Raw genomic sequence first — 22,543 nt, 5'->3', positions numbered from 1 at the left:
GCAGACGTTGCGGATTAAATATTAACATTAATTAATGTTAACATATTAAACATTAATAAATGTTAACGTTAGTTACAGCACACACTATTCTGTCATCTGGTTTGAAATATTTAAACGATCACTTTAAACTATTGAATATGAAATAACTTTTTCAAACTGCAGTATGTCGAAGTATCGATATTTCATCCTGACATGAGAATACTCTGTTTATATAATTATATATTTACATGCTTACTACTACTCATACTACTATTAATAGTACTACAACAATTACTATTATACATGTAAGTGTCGTGTCCGCCGTCTGAACTGCAGTCTGTGGGTGAACATCGACCCCCAGTGGACAGGTGGCTGTACTGCAGCAAAATCATATCCCAGATATTTAGCCGAAATGGAATTCACTTTTATTAGAAATATTAGGCTAGAATTTAATAAACACACATACACACACACACACACACACACACACACACACACACACACACACACACACACATATATACACACACACACACACACACACACACACACACACACACTGTATATACATATATTTATACATATAAATATATGCCTGTAGGCCTAGGCCTCCATTGTTATCGTTTCACTATATTTATTACACTTATGGTTGTGTATAATGATTTTTGTTGTTCATTAATTATCACGATAAACATGTTTTCATGTGCTATGTTAATATAATCATAAAATCAACGTTGACGTAATCATAGAGTAGCGTTGTTGAAACCAGATAAAGCTAACCGCCAATGAAATTATAATAATAATACACCTGACAACATAATACTGTAGGCCTACAGCATGAGAACACTGTAGGCCTACAGCATGATAACATTGTAGGTCTACAACATGAGAACACTGTAGGCCTACAACATGGTAGACCTACACCTGTACAGCATGATAACACTGTAGGCCTACAGCATGATAACACTGTAGGCCTACAACATGAGAACACTGTAGGCCTACACCTTCACAACTTGAGAACACTGTAGGCCTACAACATGAGAACACTGTAGACCTACAGCATGAGAACACTGTAGGCATACACCTGAACAACATAATACTGTAGGCCTACAGCATGAGAAAACTGTAGGCCTACAGCATGAGAACACTGTAGGCATACACCTGAACAACATAATACTGTAGGCCTACAGCATGAGAAAACTGTAGGCCTACACCTTCACAACTTGAGAACCCTGTAGGCCTACAACATGAGAACACTGTAGGCCTATAACATGAGAACACTGTAGGCCTACACCTGCCCTGTTTGTACTGTTGAGTCTATAAAGATGCTGCCATTCCTGCTGGACGATTAAGTGTGTATAAGAATCTATAAACACTTTATATACACACTATTCTATACAATAAGTACACTTAGTATGAGCCCTTACACTTAGTATACACACTATTCTATACAATAAGTACACTTATTATGAGCCCTTACACTTAGTATACACACTATTCTATACAATAAATACACTTATTATGAGCCCTTACACTTAGTATACACACTATTCTATACAATAAGTACACTTAGTATGAGCCCTTACACTTTGTATACACACTATTCTATACAATAAGTACACTTAGTATGAGCCCTTACACTTTGTACAATATACAAACTATTCTACACAATAGTAGACTCCACTTATAATATTGGCCTACACACCTATGATATCATATACATTATACACTTATGAAGTAGGCCTACACACCTATGATATCATATACATTATACACTCATGAAGTATTAATCTCTGCGACTCTTATTCGTTTGAATGTGTATTAGATACTACAGAAATACCTGGAGACCTACACCCAGGTTGGGTCAAAGCGGCAGTACCATGGAGTGGCCACCAGGTGACACCAACAGCTCGATGATAGCGGAACCGAGAGGAGTTTTTACTGACAGGAAAAACTCAAAGACACAATGTATAATATGGTTTCATTTATTTGAAGATGTTTATAAAACATTATATTAATAAAATATTGTGTTGAAACAGTCTTATTTCATTAGAGCATTATTTCAATAAGTATAAAGTATAGTATAGATTATAAAACATGATTTTAGTCGACTAATTTTAATCAAATATTGTGTTGATACTGTATTATTTTAATAAAGTATGATGTTAATAAAACATGATTTTAATAAAACATTGAATACATGATTTCAATAAATCCTTGTTTTAATAGCACATGTTCCTGCTGCTGGGCAGCTGGCCGATGCTCGGAGATAACTCATAAAGCCAGCGGCCTGATTGGATTAAAAACCACATCCAGACGCACATCCAGAACATGAATTAGGGAGCAGAGATCATGAATTAGGGAGCAGCTCCCTGCTGGGAAACTCTCCACTGAGCCTCAATCACCCAATGAGGCTTCTGAATTAACGTCAACATTTAGACGTTTAAAGTTAGTCAACAAGGCGTTAGCTTTAGCTAAGTGTTCCATATTGTTCACATTAGTGGTGTGATGCAGGAGATGGATCAGATGTCTGATCCACATCGCTGGGGCCTCGTTGAGTCTGACGATCCTTATCCCCTAAACCGTTCACCATGAGGGCAGCAGGGAACTCTCATTATTTACACCTGAGTACACCAGTTCAGTTATCGTTACAATGAGAAACCATTCATATTATTAGACCAGTTATCGTTTCAATGAGAAATCATTCATATTATTAGACCAGTTATCGTTTCAATGAGAAACCATTCATATTATTAGACCAGTTATCGTTTCAATGAGAAACCATTCATATTATTAGACCAGTTATCGTTACAATGAGAAACCATTCATATTATTAGACCAGTTATCGTTACAATGAGAAACCATTCATATTATTAGACCAGTTATCGTTTCAATGAGAAACCATTCATAATATTACACCAGTTCAGTTATCGTTTCCAACAGCCTCTGAAGTAGAAGGGACAACAATAATTATTAAACTAATCTGATGAAACTCAATTTCAGATAAAAACATATTTTTCCGTAGCTCCCCTTGGCCTCATGAATTAAAATAAATAACATACTAATATTATAAATATATTCACCCTCTGTCTGGTTTAGAGTCGCCTGCTGTCAGCAGGAACAGAATCAGTGTGTATAACCTAAACACTGAAGAACAGGAGAAACCATTTTTATCATTCACTTTCAATCACCTGAAAGTAAAATAGCCTTTTTAACTTTACATGTATTCCCTCCAATCAGACAGTGGTATTCCAGTCCTCCAATCAGACAGTGGTATTCCAGTCCTCCAATCAGACAGAGGTATTCCAGTCCTCCAATCAGACAGAGGTATTCCAGTCCTCCAATCAGACAGAGGTATTCCAGTCCTCCAATCAGACAGTGGTATTCCAGTCCTCCAATCAGACAGTGGTATTCCAGTCCTCCAATCAGACAGTGGTATTCCAGTCCTCCAATCAGACAGTGGTATTCCAGTCCTCCAATCAGACAGTGGTATTCCAGTCCTCCAATCAGACAGTGGTATTCCAGTCCTCCAATCAGACAGTGGTATTCCAGTCCTTCAATCAGACAGTGGTATTCGAGTCCTCCAATCAATTTACCCTCCCTTCACCTCCTCCTGGTTCTCCTCCAATTAAGGGCCTGTAGGGAGGAGGTGGTGTCTGTATCTTTAAGAGGGAGTATTGTACCTTTAAGAGGTAGTACTGTACCTTTAAGAGGGAGTACTGTACCTTTAATAGGGAGTACTATACCTTTAAGAAGGAGTACTGTACCTTTAATAGGGAGTACTATACCTTTAAGAGGGAGTACTGTACCTTTAAGAGGGAGTACTATACCTTTAAGAGGGAGTACTGTACCTTTAAGAGGGAGTACTGTACCTTTAAGAGGGACGGGCCTGGATACTTACGAGGGAGGAGGAGGTTTCTTTGCAATTAAGAAGGAAAATTAGGTGTCTGTACCTTTAAGGAGGAAAAGGAGGAGGTGCCTATACCTTTAAGGAGGAGGTGTCTGTACCTTTAAGGAGGAGGTGGGAGCGCCCCAATGACGTAGGCATAATAATGACAAGATGGTTCAAAACGCACGAGCAGCGCTGCGACCGGAGGAGAGGAGCGCGTCTCGAGACTCTGATGGACCGCAGAGCAACACGTGTCTGCTTCCTCCCGCCAGCCTGATCAGGATCCTCTTAATTATTTATTCACGCCGGGAATATTATTTGTATCATTTATTTCTTATATTCAGATTTTTATTATTCTTATTTTATTTTATTTTTGGTATTTTGGTATTTTTGCATTATTATAATAATTATCATTAGTAGTATTTTTTTGTATTGGCACTAATATTGTTATTATTATTGTTATTATTAATATTAATAATAACAATAACAACAATAATCATCTTGGTCTGCTCGCGACTCATGTTGCCGCCGCGCTGAGCGGAACTTGGAGACACGCGCGCGCTAACTTTCGGAGGATGGCGAGTTTGATTCCGCTGTGCGTCCTGCTGCTGCTGTGGCCCGCGGGCAGCGGCGGCGCGGCGGAGGAGGTGGACGTGCTGGTGATCCTCCCCAAGAATAACTCCTACCTCTTCTCGTACCCGCGCGTCAAACCCGCGCTCCAGTACGCGGAGCGGCAGCTGCGCGACGCGGACCCGCACGGCGCGCTGACGTTCCGCCTGCGCTACGCGGACTCGGAGTGCGGCAACGCCGCGCTCTTCAGCCTGGTGGACGACACGCAGCGGCCGGACCTCGTCCTCGGACCCGTGTGCGAGTACGCGGCCGCGTCGGTCGCGCGCCTGGCGTCGCACTGGGACATCCCCATGGTGACGGCGGGCGCGCTGGCCGCCGCCTTCAGCCACAAGGGCGGGGAGTTCTCCCACCTGACGCGCGTGGCGCCGTCCTACCTGAAGATGGCCGAGACGTTCGCCGCCATGTTCCAGCACTTCTCCTGGCGCAGCGCGCTGCTGGTGTACGAGGACGACAAGGAGGAGCGCACGTGCCACTTCACCCTGGAGGCCGTGTACCTGCTGCTGCAGCCCGACCTGCTCGACCACCTGCGCACCTACACGCTCAGCGGGGCGCGCGACGAGCGGCTGGACGCGGAGGACCTGCTGCAGGCCGTGCGCGAGGCGGAAGGTAACGCGCACTCGACCGCGGGGGGGGGAGTGGGGGGGTACGCCTGGCGGACCGAGGAGGGTTGTCCGTGACAACGGAGGGTTGTCATGACGCCGGAGGGTTCCCGTGACGCCGAGGGGTTGTCATGACGGCAGAGGGTCGCGTGCGTATAAGTGTTAACTTTGGAGCAGGCGGAGGTGCGCGCCTGAGTAAAGTTGTGGAGAGCAACGCTGTCTACCTGTTGCCATAGTTACCAAAAAAGTCGACAACTACCCCCTGTGTGGGGGACTCTCTCTCTCTCTCTCTCTCTCTCTCTCTCTCTCTCTCTCGCCCTCTCTCTCTCTCTCTCTCTTGGTGAGGTGAGGGGGTTAGGACCAGGTGAGGACCAGGTGAGGGGGTTAGGACCAGGTTAGGTCCAGGTGAGGGGGTGAGGACCAGGTGAGGGGGTTAGGTCCAGGTGAGGGGGTTAGGTCCAGGTGTTTCCCTGGTCCAGTTGAGGGAGGAGGAATTCCGGGAATGTTGGACGTTCCTGAAGGCCGGCCCCCCGTTGTGATCAATACCAGTGTGGGGGAGGGGCGGCCGACCCCCCCCACGCCCTGCCCCACATGGTCCTACCAGGACTAGACCACACGGTCCTACCAGGACTAGACCACATGGTCCTACCAGGACTAGACCACATAGAGCTCAATTCCTAGCAGGGACTATGGGGTCCTAGTAGGACTAGAGGGTCCTAGCAGGACTATGGGGTCCTAGTAGGACTAGAGGGTCCTAGCAGGACTATGGGGTCCTAGTAGGACTAGAGGGTCCTAGTAGGACTATGGGGTCCTAGCGGGACTAGAGGGTCCTAGCAGGACTAGAGGGTCCTAGTAGGACTAGAGGGTCCTAGTAGGACTATGGGGTCCTAGCGGGACTAGAGGGTCCTAGTAGGACTAGAGGGTCCTAGCAGGACTAGAGGGTCCTAGTAGGACTAGAGGGTCCTAGCAGGACTAGACCACACGGTCCTAGCAGTGTAAAGTGGGTGCCTGGTTGGTACCTGTGTGTCTGGCTGTATTCAGAGCGCGTGTCCCTGGTCAGGGATTAACACATGACACATCCTCATAAACAACAAGTCTCGTTTATATTAGCATATATTATGGAGATGTCACATACATTAGCACAGATTAGCATACATTACACGGTGCAGGACCACATTGCTGCATGGCATGATGGGAATTAGTATTCTAGACATGGCAGCGAGGTGAGGGAGGTGTAAGAGGCTAGTAGGTGGAGGAGCCATGGCAGCGCAGAGATCTAACTTATCTTCCTTATCAGAAGGTCTGTTTAGGTCAAGCCCAATATTCTTGAGCTATCCTGTTACAATCTCCAAACACGTATCTCACAACATTCCCTAGGAAACTGATGTTCAGTTTTGTGTTTTTGGGCCGATGGATGCCCACGTTGGTTTATGGTATAAAAAAAAATCTGAAATATGAGCAGAAACAGCTGATAAACATTTGTAGATTAGGAATGTGAACATATGTTTCTTCAAGGCAGTTTATATCTCCCAAAAAGATAAGGGTACCTCTACCAAAAACTACAACATACACCCCCCCCAAACACTGAGACATACACCCCCCCCAAACACTGAGACATACACCCCCCCAAACACTGAGACATACACCCCCCCCAAACACTGAGACATACACCCCCCCCAAACACTGAGACATACACCCCCCCAAACACTGCGACATACACCCCCCCAAACACTGAGACATACACCCCCCCAAACACTGAGACATACACCCCCCCCAAACACTGAGACATACACCCCCCCCAAACACTGAGACATACACCAGACTATTCCTCTACTAAACGTCGGACCATACGTCTACCTATATCCACATACCTAAAGGCTTTAGCTCTATCTGATTGGTCAGTACATCTCCCATGTCTGTAATAAGAACATGTCTGTATTAATTCAGCTCTCCCGCTGTGTACCGCCGTCGTCCAGAAGGCAGCAACACAGGGAGGAGAATGTGGCAGCCCCTTTGTGATTGGTCCACACTGAAAGCCCCGCCCCCCCCCCGAGGCTGTGTGGAGACGTTGTGTAGGGCGATCGCCTCGCTGGTCAATGACCTGCTTTTACAACAACATCAGCATGATGCATGTCCCAGGACGCACACGAGAGGAACACAAGTCTGCTGCACAACGTCAGGCTTTACGGGCCGCTGGCTGCTGGCTTTATCTCTGTCCTCCGGGGTCCAGACGCTATAAATCTGCTCTGGCTCTCAGCGGGGACACGGGCCCTGCAGCCTCCTGCTTTGCATGCGCACCAGCCCTGGGCTTTACGGCGGCCCAGGCCACATAAAACACGTCCACACGCCGCCGCTCCCCAGCGCTCCTAGGTTGGCTTGTGACGAGCGTGGGAGCAGCGAGCGAGGAGAGCCGGGGTTAGGGAGCTGGCTGGAGGCAGGCAGAGACACAGGGCAGCAGTGTGTGAGCTGGCTGTAATTAAAGGGGTCTACAGTGCCCACTGAGTGGAAGTTTGTCCCAGCGACGCGGGGATATTTCAGGAGGTGTGTTACAGTGACAGAGCTGGGAGGAATGTTCCAGGAATCGTCCTTGTTAAACAGAGCCATCCCGGTTTCAATCCCAGCCTTTGTTTACCCCTGGTTCTCTCCCCAGTCTGCTGTCATCATCATCAATCATCTGTAGGGGGGGGGGTACCATGGGCCGACAGCATCCCAGTAACTTCATGTTCCAGTCTGATACTAGGCTGCCAATCACACACTAGCGAGCCGACAAGCCTTCCTCACTTCTGGACCAGTGACTCTAACTAAATGACATAGTCTGGACCAGTGACTCTAACTCAAACACATAGTCTGGACCAGTGACTCTAACTCAAACACATAGTCTGGACCAGTGACTCTAACTCAAACACATAGTCTGGACCAGTGACTCTAACTCAAACACATAGTCTGGACCAGTGACTCTAACTCAAACACATAGTCTGGACCAGTGACTCTAACTCAAACACATAGTCTGGACCAGTGACTCTAACTAAACGACATAGTCTGGACCAGTGACTCTAACTCAAACACATAGTCTGGACCAGTGACTCTAACTCAAACACATAGTCTGGACCAGTGACTCTAACTAAACAACATAGTCTGGACCAGTGACTCTAACTCAAACACATAGTCTGGACCAGTGACTCTAACTCAAACACATAGTCTGGACCAGTGACTCTAACTCAAACGACATAGGCTGGACCAGTGACTCTAACTCAAACACATAGTCTGGACCAGTGACTCTAACTCAAACACATAGTCTGGACCAGTGACTCTAACTCAAACACATAGTCTGGACCAGTGACTCTAACTCAAACACATAGTCTGGACCAGTGACTCTAACTCAAACACATAGTCTGGACCAGTGATTCTAACTCAAACACATAGTCTGGACCAGTGACTCTAACTCAAACACATAGTCTGGACCAGTGACTCTAACTAAACGACATAGTCTGGACCAGTGACTCTAACTCAAACACATAGTCTGGACCAGTGACTCTAACTCAAACTCATAGTCTGGACCAGTGACTCTAACTAAACAACATAGTCTGGACCAGTGACTCTAACTCAAACACATAGTCTGGACCAGTGACTCTAACTCAAACACATAGTCTGGACCAGTGACTCTAACTCAAACACATAGTCTGGACCAGTGACTCTAACTAAACGACATAGTCTGGACCAGTGACTCTAACTCAAACACATAGTCTGGACCAGTGACTCTAACTCAAACACATAGTCTGGACCAGTGACTCTAACTAAACAACATAGTCTGGACCAGTGACTCTAACTCAAACACATAGTCTGGACCAGTGACTCTAACTCAAACACATAGTCTGGACCAGTGACTCTAACTCAAACGACATAGGCTGGACCAGTGACTCTAACTCAAACACATAGTCTGTACCAGTGACTCTAACTCAAACACATAGTCTGGACCAGTGACTCTAACTCAAACACATAGTCTGGACCAGTGACTCTAACTCAAACACATAGTCTGGACCAGTGACTCTAACTCAAACACATAGTCTGGACCAGTGACTCTAACTAAACAACATAGTCTGGACCAGTGACTCTAACTCAAACACATAGTCTGGACCAGTGACTCTAACTCAAACACATAGTCTGGACCAGTGACTCTAACTCAAACACATAGTCTGGACCAGTGACTCTAACTCAAACGACATAGGCTGGACCAGTGACTCTAACTCAAACACATAGTCTGGACCAGTGACTCTAACTCAAACACATAGTCTGGACCAGTGACTCTAACTCAAACACATAGTCTGGACCAGTGACTCTAACTAAACAACATAGTCTGGACCAGTGACTCTAACTCAAACACATAGTCTGGACCAGTGACTCTAACTAAACAACATAGTCTGGACCAGTGACTCTAACTCAAACACATAGTCTGGACCAGTGACTCTAACTCAAACACATAGTCTGGACCAGTGACTAACTCAAACACATAGTCTGGACCAGTGACTCTAACTCAAACACATAGTCTGGACCAGTGACTCTAACTATACGACATAGTCTGGACCAGTGACTCTAACTCAAACACATAGTCTGGACCAGTGACTTTAACTATACAACATAGTCTGGACCAGTGACTCTAACTCAAACACATAGTCTGGACCAGTGACTCTAACTCAAACACATAGTCTGGACCAGTGACTCTAACTAAAAAACATAGTCTGGACCAGTGACTCTAACTCAAACACATAGTCTGGACCAGTGACTCTAACTCAAACACATAGTCTGGACCAGTGACTCTAACTCAAACACATAGTCTGTACCAGTGACTCTAACTCAAACACATAGTCTGGACCAGTGACTCTAACTAAACAACATAGTCTGGACCAGTGACTCTAACTCAAACACATAGTCTGGACCAGTGACTCTAACTCAAACACATAGTCTGGACCAGTGACTCTAACTCAAACACATAGTCTGGACCAGTGACTAACTCAAACACATAGTCTGGACCAGTGACTCTAACTCAAACACATAGTCTGGACCAGTGACTCTAACTATACGACATAGTCTGGACCAGTGACTCTAACTCAAACACATAGTCTGGACCAGTGACTCTAACTACACGACATAGTCTGGACCAGTGATTCTAACTCAAACACAACTAGTTTGGACCAGTGACTCTAACTCAAACACATAGTCTGGACCAGTGACTCTAACTCAAACACATAGTCTGGACCAGTGACTCTAACTCAAACACATAGTCTGGACCAGTGACTCTAACTCAAACACATAGTCTGGACCAGTGACTAAACAGTTACGGCCCTCGTGCTAGTTGTCTTCTGACGTTGGACGTTGTGCTCTTCAGTGGTCATCATGTGTATGGGAGCCGACATGATCCGGGAAGTGATGCTCGCTGCCCACCGGAGACGGCTGACCGACGGCGGCACCGTTTACTTCAACATCGAACTCTTCAACACGTCTTCCTACGGTAAGGTTACTAAGCAACTAAACGTCCCATCGGTGAGATGGTGACCTGTGAGTCTGTGTCCATACCTCCTTTACGCTCCCGTCTCTGTGACGCTGTGAGTCCTGAGGTGCAGTTGATCTTTAGCGCTGTCGTCCAACCTGCCCTGACATGGACCCCCCTCCCCCACCAGGCGACGGCTCGTGGAAGCGAGGAGATAAGCTGGACACGGAGGCCCGGCAGGCCTACGCCTCCCTCAACACCGTCACGCTCCTCAAAACGGTCAAACCCCAGTTTGGGAACTTCTCCATGGAAGTGAACAGATCCATCCAGAAGGAGCGCTTTGCCGACTGCCAAGACTGTGGAAGTGTACGTAAGTCTGGGATATCTGAGGCGATTTTAGATCCTGGAGATACCGTATCTGTTTGTGTTTCCTGGATATCAAACTAAAATACATGGACTCCGCCGCTCCAGCAAGCGTAAAGAAAATGAGAATAGTGGAACAAAAGCTCAACAGAGATGGTTTTAGGACTTTGCAAGTCAAGCATTATAAATAGATTTAATTAAACGCTTATGAAAACAGTACTTTAGTAAAATTATATACAAACTGAATGTCCAAATATTGAGTTGTTGTAGCGATGCTTTGAACCCCCCCGCTGGTGTCTGCTCAGCCCCTCCCCCCCAGACAGAGGAGGGAGGTTTAAAGAGCCGTCACCTCCTAGCGCCGACGCTACGGGCCGACACAGAAGAGCCTCTCCGCCAGCCCTCTAAGCCAGGGGCCCTCACCCTCCTGGGACGAGCCGGAGGAGAGGGGTGCTGGTCTTGGCCCAGAGGCTCCAGTCAGCAGGGTATACACGGGGTCTCAGCTCTCAGGGGCCAGGGGCCAGGGGCCCGCCAGGGGTCAGTAGTCCTGCTAGGCGACTGACAGCCACTGCCATGCGACACAATAGGAAGATAAAGATCTGCCCTCCGGGACCCAGAGCCTTTCTGACACAATCCAGCGGTCTGTTGGTCTGTTGGTCTGTTGGTCTGTTGGTCTGTTGGTCCCTGCAGACGTCAGAGAGGGAGAACCACCGGCTAGTCTCACTCAGAAACAAATGATGTTATTATTATAGTCTGCTTAAGGCCACTTATTAGACCTTTACACAAAGAGATGGTAGGGGTTAGACAGTACAGAGACAGGTCATTAAGGAGCAGGTAGGGGTTAGACAGTACAGAGACAGGTCATTAAGGAGCAGGTAGGGGTTAGACAGTACAGAGACAGGTCATTAAGGAGCAGGTAGGGGTTAGACAGTACAGAGACAGGTCATTAAGGAGCAGGTAGGGGTTAGACAGTACAGAGACAGGTCATTAAGGACCTGACCCCAGGGTCTGAATCCAACAGGACTATCCTGCATTATGCGATGCAGCGTGCCTTCTATATTCATGTACGATGTAATCGAATGGTTCCTGGAGGTACTCATTGGAGTATAATGATGTAGTCTGTGTGCTGCGTGACATGGACAATGGCAGCTCAGTTTGTTTCAACAGTTTACATTCCGTCTTTATGAGCAGATTCTTGGTTGGGGTCTGACGGGGAAATGTTTCCGTCATGCCCCGGTAATTGTTGTTGTTTTTTTATACGTTGTAATGTCACTCCGATGGAATTCAGACATTCCCGATTGCTGTTTCCATGCGGCGGGATCGCCACGGCAGCGGCTATAAACACAGCGGGGCTCACGGTCTGCGCGGAGCCCGGCCAGATCCGTGGACCCCGACACGACCCGCCGCACGGGGAGCACTTAGCACCGGGACCGCCTGGCGGGAGCTCCCGGACCCTCCCCGGGTTCTGGATCGTTTGTGATCCTAACAGCACCTCTCGATTCCTGCTCTCAGAGTCCTGAGCAGGGTCGAACCCAACGGGCTTCAGGGAACACCGGAGTCCTTAATGTCATCAGAGCTTCATTCGTAGTGGCAGAGGAACACACCATGGGCAGAACCAGATAAGAACCGGCACACAGAACCAGACCCAGGTCACAGAGAACAGACCCAGGCCACAGAGAACAGAACCAGGTCACAGAGAACAGACCCAGGTCACAGAGAACAGACCCAGGTCACAGAGAACAGACCCAGGCCACAGAGAACAGACCCAGGCCGGTGTGATGCTGATGCTGAGGGCTGAGTGCACTCCACCTCACTCCGGTTACAACCAACGGAGCTTAGTTCACTGAGAGAGCAATACCAGAGTTCCTAAAGACCTACGTTTTATGGTCTATCTCAAGTAATGCGTAACTTAGATGAGTATTATGAGTATATTACTCATAATACTCTTCACTCTTTGCTGATACAAGGCCACAGAAGAGAGGTTCACGTATATATTTTAAACTAATCTCATCTATTATTAATCTCATAACCAATTATTATAATGGTTCAACTATTACACTGAATTGTCCTCCAATTTGGAAAATGTATGTTTTGTCCAAATGGGTCTAAATGTTTGCTGATGAGAGGGGACATTCATCAAGGGATAACATGGGTTATATAACATCGTCCTATACTGCTCATCACTTCCTACATCACAGTACTACTGAGCTATCCCAAGAGGGATAACCATAACCTAACCCTAACCCTAACCATAACCTAACCCAACCCTAACCCTAACCATAACCTAACCCAACCCTAACCCTAACCCTAACCATAACCTAACCCAACCCTAACCCTAACCATAACCTAACCCAACCCAACCCTAACCCTAACCATAACCTAACCCAACCCTAACCCCAACCCTAACCCTAGCTCCCATTGTTTCATCCCTTTGTACTGGGTAGGGGTACGGCTAGGGTTGGGTTAGGTTTAGGGCTAGTGTCAGGGTTAGGTTTATGGCTAGTGTCAGGGTTAGGCTTAGGCTTAGGGTTAGGGGCACTATCTCACCTCCTCAATGTCTCTGCTTCTCCTTCCCTGTCCCCTCTTTATACCAAACAGAGAGGACCAGAGGTACAATAGACCTAGATATAATTCACAGGTTCCACAGCGTTGTAAGTGAATGGGATGTGAGTGCTTGAGTCGGTTCATAATTAATTGTAATCCGCACTCCGGCTGGTATTTGACCGTCCTAAACAAAGCCTGTCCTGACGTGTTTAAGGCGTTTCGTTTTCCAGAGGGAGGAATTCCCCTCTTCTCAGTAAGTAGACTTCACCTCGGGGATGATTCCAGATGATTACCTCTGGGTTATTTTAGGATTTCTCCTCCTCACTACCTGAGCCTCAGTATCTGGTCCAAAGGCCGCAGAGACCGCCCCAACATACGAGGGGACTGCACGTGTGTTTAGCGCCGGGGGGGATACCTTCATGGATTGTGTTACCAGGGCTGAGAAAACAAACACTTTAAACTCTGAGAGCGCGAGCGGCGGAGCCACGGCGTTCCCCGACCCCGACGCCGCGGCTCCATTCCCCAAAGAAAAGAGACGGAGGATGGAGAGCGTGGGCCGGCTGACATAAACACACGCTATAATATCACATTCTACCAGAATAGAGCTCTTATCTAGGGGAGCTCTACTCCGTTCTGCAGGTCAGCCGTAGGGCTCCACGGGGGCCCGTCTTTCCAGAAATGTAATCGTGCAAAAATCCCAAGCATGTCGACTTATGCTAACATTATTGTTAGCCGTTGAGTCCTGCCCTCCGGGCAGACCTTTGTCAACGTGTACGTAAAGTGTCTCGGTATTTGGATAAGCGCTCATAAACTAAATGTGTGATTATTATCATGATTATTAGAAATCGAGCGGTAGGGTCACGGAATGAACGGTTACCGAGGAGACAACGGCGTGGCACCACATTCACTTTGCCAACGTACGTTATTGAACATTCTGAAGCAGTCCCGTCGTTCAAAGTATTCAACTGGAAAATGTGATCAATTAACACCAAATACAGCACGTTAGGAAATCCACCTTAATTAATGATTAACATATTTAATCCTTTTTATTCATCTGTGGGTTTGCCAAAGGTAATTGGAAGTCACATTTCCATTTGAAATGACTGGTTTATAGTTAGGCTTAGGGTTAGTTACTACGGGTTAGGGTTAGTTACACTGGGTTTGAGTTAGGTTTAGTTAGTCAGGGTTAGGGTTAGTTAGTCAGGGTTAGGGTTAGTTACACTGGGTTAGGGTTAGTTAGTCAGGGTTAGGGTTAGTTAGTCAGGGTTAGGGTTAGTTAATCAGGGTTAGGGTTAGTTACTCAGGGTTAGGGTTAGTTAGTCAGGGTTAGGGTTAGTTAGTCAGGGTTAGGGTAGGTTTAGCAGCCTCTAGTGGCTACATTGTAACTAGCTCTGCCATGAGGGGATCAAAGAATAAAACCGTTTATAGAGAAACATTCTCTGGATGAATTGACTCAGGATGCATTTTGTTCTTGAGAACCCTTCAGGTATTTTTAGTTGATAGCTCCACGGTGAGGCTTCAATCCAAACGCTCTCTCCTCTCCAGATCAACATGTTCCTGGAGGGCTTCCATGACGCTCTGCTGCTCTACGCCGTCGCTCTGCAGGAGGCCATGAGGAAGGGCTTCAGCAAGAAGGATGGCGCGCAGATCACCGCCCACATGTGGAACCGCACCTTCGAAGGTAGACCAGCACCCCACTACAGAACCAGTTCAGCTGAACCCCAAACCATCACAAGGTTACAGAGCTAACCAGCACCCCACTACAGAACCAGTTCAGCTGAACCCCAAACCATCACAAGGTTACAGAGCTAACCAGCACCCCACTACAGAACCAGTTCAGCTGAACCCCAAACCATCACAAGGTTACAGAGCTAACCCATCATCTCCTACAAAGTCCAGTGCTGAGGTGAACCACACTGGAGCAGCACTGGTCCAGTGTGGAGGTGAACCTCACTGGTCCAGTGAGGAGGTGAACCACACTGGAGCAGCACTGGTCCAGTGTGGAGGTGAACCTCACTGGTCCAGTGAGGAGGTGAACCACACTGGAGCAGCACTGGTCCAGTGTGGAGGTGAACCTCACTGGTCCAGTGTGGAGGTGAACCTCACTGGTCCAGTGAGGAGGTGGGCTGAGGAGGGGGTTCCTCTCTCCGCTCTCGATATACAACAACAATGTTCTCCTCCACAGGAATGCTCATGAACGGGCTCACATTCTCTTGTTCAAATATTTTAAAATTGCAAAGAATTTTTGAACACGGGCCCCGAGATGAAATTACAATTCTTGGCATCGGCGGCCAACACAAACGCCGCCGTGTCAAACGGCTTTCCTGTTTTATTAGCTAAGCCGGAATTTCTGCACACTGCCCGTGTGTTTAGCTTGGAGCGCGGCGCTGGCTCACTGTGCTTCCCCCGGTCAGGCATCGCCGGGCCCGTCTCCATGGACGCCAACGGCGACCGAGAGCAGGACTTCAGCATCATGGCCATGACCCGCCCCGAGGCGGGCTCCTACGAGGTGAGGCGGCCGACCCACACCGACCCGCACCGACCAGCACCGACCAGCACCAACCGACCCGCACCGACCAGCACCGACCAGCACCGACCGACCCGCACCGACCGACCCGCACCGACCAGCACCGACCGACCCGCACCGACCCGCACCGACCAGCACCGACCGACCCGCACCGACCCGCACCGACCCGCACCGACCAGCACCGACCCGCACCGACCAGCACCGACCGACCCGCACCGACCCGCACCGACCCGCACCGACCAGCACCGACCAGCACCGACCAGCACCGACCCGCACCGACCGACCCGCACCGACCCGCACCGAGCCTGAGGTCCGTGTCAGACTGTTGACCCTCCTCTCCCTCCTCTCCCTCCTCCTCTCCCTCTTCTCCCTCCTCCTCCTCCTCTCCCTCTTCTCCCTCCTCCTCCTCCTCCTCTCCCTCCTCTCCCTCCTCCTCCTCCTCCTCTCCCTCCTCCTCCTCCTCCTCCTCTCCCTCCTCTCCCTCCTCTCCCTCCTCCTCTCCCTCCTCCTCCTCCTCCTCTCCCTCCTCTCCCTCCTCCTCTCCCTCCTCCTCCTCCTCCTCCTCTCCCTCCTCCTCCTCCTCCTCCTCCTCCTCTCCCTCCTCTCCCTCCTCCTCCTCTCCCTCCTCCTCCTCCTCCTCTCCCTCCTCTCCCTCCTCCTCTTCCTCCTCTCCCTCCTCCTCCTCCTCTCCCTCCTCCTCTTCCTCTTCCTCCTCTTCCTCCTCTTCCTCCTCCTCTCCCTCCTCCTCTCCCTCCTCCTCCTCCTCCTCCTCCTCCTCCAGGTGGTCGCTAACTACTTTGCGCTCAACGGGAGCTTCCAGGTCCTTCCGGCGTTCAACACGGAGCGCTTCACTCTGAGGGGCCGGCGGGAGCCCCTCCCCCCCACCCCCGAGAAACCATGTAAGGAACAGGACGGGTCTTCATATGGTATGGTCTCTGAGGGACCAGGTGAGACCAGGTCTCTGAGGGACCAGGTCTGTGTGGGACCAGGTGAGACCAGGTCTCTGAGGGACCAGGTCTGTGTGGGACCAGGTGAGACCAGGTCTCTGTGGGACCAGGTGAGACCAGGTCTCTGTGGGACCAGGTCTCTGTTAGACCAGGTGGGACCAGGTCTCTGTTGGACCAGGTGAGACCAGGTCTCTGTTGGACCAGGTGAGACCAGGTCTCTGAGGGACCAGGTGGGACCAGGTCTGTGTGAGACCAGGTCTCTGAGGGACCAGGTGGGACCAGGTCTCTGTGGGACCAGGTGAGACCAGGTCTGTGTGGGACCAGGTCTCTGAGGGACCAGGTGAGACCAGGTCTGTGTGGGACCAGGTGGTACCAGGTCTCTGAGGGACCAGGTGGGACCAGGTCTCTGAGGGACCAGGTGGGACCAGGTCTCTGAGGGACCAGGTGAGACCAGGTCTGTGTGGGACCAGGTCTGTGTGGGACCAGGTCTCTGTGGGACCAGGTCTCTGTTAGACCAGGTGGGACCAGGTCTCTGTGGGACCAGGTGGTACCAGGTCTCTGTGGGACCAGGTGGGACCAGGTGGGACCAGGTCTCTGAGGGACCAGGTGGGACCAGGTCTCTGTTAGACCAGGTGAGACCAGGTCTCTGTTGGACCAGGTGAGACCAGGTCTCTGTGGGACCAGGTGGGACCAGGGGTTCTAACGGCTGCCCTCCCCCCCCCCAGACGGTCTGGGGGTGTCGGCTCTGACGGGCATCATCGTGGGCGCTCTGCTGGGGACCGCCCTGCTCATGGCCTTCTACTTCTTCAGGTAAACCACCTGACCCCTCCCCCCCCCCGATCTGTCATCTGATTGGCCGCCTCACAGGAAGAACTACAGGATAACCACTGATCTGTCGTCTGATTGGCCGCTTCACAGGAAGAACTACAGGATCAGCATCGACCGGCGGGCGCGGCTGGGGGAGTGTGACGTCGGGAAGCACCGGCAGCTCAGAGAGGACTCCATCAGGTCCAACTTCTCTGCAGCATAGACGCCCCCCCTCACCCCCCCTCCCCCCTCACCCCCCCGCCCCTCACCCCCCCGCCAGACCTCCCCCCCCGCCCCTCCCCCCTCTCCCCCCTCACCCCCCCGCCCCTCCCCCCTCTCCCCCCTCACCCCCCCGCCAGATCCCCCCCCCGCCCCTCTCCCCCCCACCAGACCTCCCCCCCCGCCAGACCCCCCCCCCGCCCCTCCCCCCTCACCCCCCCGCCAGACCTCCCCCCTCCCCCCTCTCCCTCCTCACCCCCCCGCCCCTCACCCCCCCGCCAGACCTCCCCCCCCGCCCCTCTCCCCCCCACCAGACCTCCCCCCCCGGCCCCTCCCCCCTCTCCCCCCTCCCTCACCCCTCTCCCCCCCACCAGACCTCGCCCCCGGCCCCTCACCCCCCCGCCAGACCTCCCCCCCGCCCCTCCCCCCTCTCCCCCCTCCCTCACCCCTCTCCCCCCGCCAGACCTCCCCCCCCGCCAGACCTCCCCCCAGCCCCTCCCTCCTCACCCCCAGCCCCTCACCCCTCTCTCTCTCCCCCCTGCCCCTCCCCCCTCTCCCCCCTGCCCCTCCCCCCTCTCCCCCCCTCCCCCAGGGAACCACTCGTTGGAATGTGACCAAAGACATTGAGAAGCCGTCCAGGAGAGATGCTATTTAAAGTAGATTTTATGTTTTCGTCTTTTGACTTGTCATAACTCAGGAAATGTCTCGGAGTCCCAGAGCCACTCTTTAGTAAAGCTGCAGCACTGAGGCCAGCGCTGCACACACTCACACACTCACACACTCACACACTCACACACTCACACGCACCTGGAGCCCGGGGGGCGGTGATGGAGGCTGAACACACTGTTAGCCGCGGGCGCCTACCCCCCCACCAGGAGAGTACCCCCCCACCACAGTCACCACGCTACCCCCCCCCCCCCCCCACCAGGAGCCTACCCCCCCACCAGGAGCGTACCCCCCCACCAGGAGAGTACCCCCCCACCACAGTCACCACGCTACCCCCCCCCCACCAGGAGAGTACCCCCCCACCACGGGCCTTCTGGCCGTGCTAGTCCAGTAGCGTGCGTCTCAAACCGTTCAGTAACTAACACTCATTCCTAAAGGAAGCCTTTGCCTTTGTGTGCACAATAGAATGAGATGAAGTAGTCCAGTAGAGCAGATTAACATAGAGCTATTCTACTTTGTATTTGATCCAGTTTTTTGGTATTTATGTTTTGCATTGACCCTAAGAACACCGGATGAGTTCACAGTACTACAGTAGTACTAGTGTCTGAGTTCACAGTACTATAGTAGTATACTGTCTGAGTTCACAGTACTACAGTAGTACTACTGTCTGAGTTCACAGTACTACAGTAGTATACTGACTGAGTTCACAGTACTATAGTAGTATAAGGTCTGAGTTCACAGTACTACAGTAGTATACTGTCATCTGAGCACACAACACAATGTTATTGAACCCATAGTCGTGTCTTGACTAATTAGTCTTCACTAATTAGAGCTCAACCAAACAAATCTCAACCAATCAAACATCACTAACCAAGCGCTCTGTTTCCAGAGGCAGAATGTTTCAAAACTCTTATCCTCCAAACCTTAAAGTATGACCAGATAGTGGAGAGAGAAGCTTCTTCTGCTCTGAAACAAGGGGCCCAGGTCCCAGGGGCCCGGGGTCCTAGGGGCCCGCCAGGGGCCCGGGGTCCTAGGGGCCCGCCAGGGGGTCGCCCGGGGTCCTAGGGGCCCAGGGTCCAAGGGGCCCGCCAGGGGCCAGGGGTCCTAGGGGCCCAGGGTCCAAGGGGCCCGGGGTCCTAGGGGCCCGCCAGGGGCCCGGGGTCCCAGGGGCCCGGGGTCCTAGGGGCCCAGGGTCCAAGGGGCCCGCCAGGGGCCAGGGGTCCCAGGGGCCCGGGGTCCCAGGGGCCCGGGTCCCAGGAGCCCGGGGTCCCAGGGGCCAGGGGTCGGTCCAGACTGGGTCCTAGCGTAGCGTTTAGCAGCGCTGAGGGTGTGGAATGAGCTGGGGGTCATAGAGGAGAAAAACGACCTGGAGCCCTCCAGACCTCCTCCAGACCTCCCCCAGACCTCCTCCAGACCTCCTCCAGACCTCCTCCAGACCTCCTCCTCCTCATCACTGCCATCTGGGGCCTGGACACATCTTAAGAAGCTTTTCATTACTACTATGTCCTTTGTTGGGATTGGTCAAGCCAAGCTGCCATGGCTAACTGTGTAACTATGGTAACGTTGTGGAACTTTTACGAGGCTGGTCAAAGGTCGAACACAACATGTATCGCATTCACTCTTTTTTCGCACTAATTAAAACCTTTTTTAAATGGAGTCATGTACCAGAAGGAGAAAGGTCAGACTGGAGCTGGAGGGACTAACTGTTGATATAGTAATAACTACGTGTAAATCAGAGTTATATTTATGTATTACAGTACATAATGGAAACACAAGACAAGAGTCACTTATTTTGTACATATTTAAGCACGTAACATAGCAGGATTAATAAGTATTTGTTTCTTGTTTCTCTTTGTAGATGAGCTGTCCTGTAACGGTTTAACTTCTTAAAGCCTGCTTTTCTTTCTCAGTTACGTACTCCACTTGTTAGATCACATGTTCTTATTTTTGGCGGCTGATTGGCTGCTGTCCAGGTGAAGTAACAATAAAGCTTCTGAGAGGTGACTTACGATGACGACTGCGTCTTTAATGCTGCGTTCATGACCGCTGGGAACTGTGGGAAAACAGAGAACCCCACTGAATACCCAGAACCGACCCATTATACAGAACCAACAGAACCAAGAAACAGGTGCTGGTTTTGGAGCCAATTATTTATTGTGTAGTTATGTAAGCTTTATATAGTTATAGGTCAATGTTTATCAAGTTTAATATCTTAAACTTCATGAATACACACACACTCTCTCTACTGAGTCATGAGTTTAATGATCTATAGCCACGAAGTTAACCTCTGCTCCTGCTGTATATATATATATATATATATATATATGTATATATATATATTTAGTATAGGCTACACGTGAACCTCTTAAGATGGCACAGTCTGATTGGTTCGCTGTCTCTGAGGTCTCAAACTGGGATGTTGTTATCATCGCGTGACGGCCGTCATCTCGTCACGCTAATACAAACAAATACATCCCGGCAAAAAGTGTTATCTTGTTTATTTTTGGAGTGTTCACGTGTCGTATACTAAAACAATTATTCACCTCAGGGTCCACTTCGCCTTCAGCAAATTATTGTTAAATATAAATATACATATGAATATATGTATGCATATATATTCATATATATATATTTATATATAAATATACATATGAATATATGTATGCATATATATTCATATGTATATATATTTATATATAAATATACATATGAATATATGTATACATACATATAAATTAATATATATAAATGTATATTTATACATATATTTATTTATATATTCATATTTATTTATATTTATGTTATACTGTATATAGACATCAATTAATATATATATTGATATATACATATAAATATAAAGATATACATGGAAATACATATATATATATATATATATATATACATATATATATATTCATATTTATACACCAGCCCGACCCACATGGAGTGTTCCCCGTCTCCTCTCCCCTCCGAGGCTCTGATCCTGGTTTTCATAACAGCTCAGCCCGTACTCAGTGTCTCTGCAGCGTGTCTCAGGTGGACTGATGTGAGGATGACCCTCTGGGGTCAGCCAGACGTGTGGTGTGAGGGCCTGTGACCCTGGCTCATGTTCACACATGACCCTAACACACATGAGCCTCACCTGGGACCAACACCTGGTGGAGCGCTAGCAGTCTGCCTCCAGGGCGCAAACCGCAGCGTCTCTCCCTGGTGGGTCGGCCCAGCAGGTGGTCTGCCTCCAGGGAGACGTCCCCCCTTCTGCTCTCCCCTCCGCAGAACCCTTCTGCTGGCTGCTAGATGTTTCTTTGGAGAGCAGGGAAGGCGTCCCGCCGCGCTGACTCTATCACGGGTCGTTAGAGTCGGAGCAGCGTTAGCATGGCGTGCTATCTGATGGGAGCTCGTATCCCAGAAGGACACAGTGTCCCTTCCTGTGGTTCCGACCACGATGGTTATCACGTCAACTCACAGATCTCACGATATTTCCTCCGAACGGAAAGCTGAAATTGCTAATGGCTCCGGAAGTTTCCCAAACAAACTGGATGTGTCCTGGTCCAGCAGATGATTGCTAGAAGTTGCTGGAGAACAATGCTGATTGGTCTGAGGCCCGAGTTCCACTGCAGCGTGTTGAAGGCAGCTCTTTATTTGTTCAGCCAAAGCAGTCCTCCCCGTGCTGAAGGTTCCAGTGCTGCACACCCTAACCCTTTACCGCCCTTTCACCATCGCACGCATTTCTTCATTCAGGAGTTTACTCAATGGATCTAAAATAGATTAGTGTCTTCTCTAAATACAAAGAGGACAAAGACAGTGAATCATTTGAAGTATAAAGACAGAATATCAATATTTCTCCCCAATACTAAATGAACACCCGGTATACACGCTGGAGGAATGATG

At 49.6% G+C, this 22,543-nt stretch overlaps 1 protein-coding gene across 1 annotated transcript; it reads left to right on the top strand.

Moving 5' to 3' along the window:
* Nucleotides 1-4,089: 4,089 nt before the first annotated feature.
* On the top strand, nt 4,090-18,015 carry npr3 (natriuretic peptide receptor 3). The gene is made up of 8 exons (XM_084467971.1): nt 4,090-5,104; nt 10,481-10,603; nt 10,773-10,948; nt 15,032-15,167; nt 15,901-15,995; nt 16,795-16,912; nt 17,686-17,770; nt 17,879-18,015. Exons 1-8 carry the CDS (start codon nt 4,444-4,446, stop codon nt 17,988-17,990), a joined length of 1,506 nt encoding a protein of 501 aa, XP_084324097.1. The 5' UTR covers nt 4,090-4,443; the 3' UTR covers nt 17,991-18,015.
* Nucleotides 18,016-22,543: the final 4,528 nt, after the last annotated feature.

This window comes from Micromesistius poutassou (assembly GCF_964030765.1).
Source record: "Micromesistius poutassou genome assembly, chromosome: 5".
Taxonomy (NCBI): domain Eukaryota; kingdom Metazoa; phylum Chordata; class Actinopteri; order Gadiformes; family Gadidae; genus Micromesistius; species Micromesistius poutassou.
Note: the sequence above shows the minus strand (reverse complement) of the source record. Positions and strands in the feature narration are given on the sequence as shown.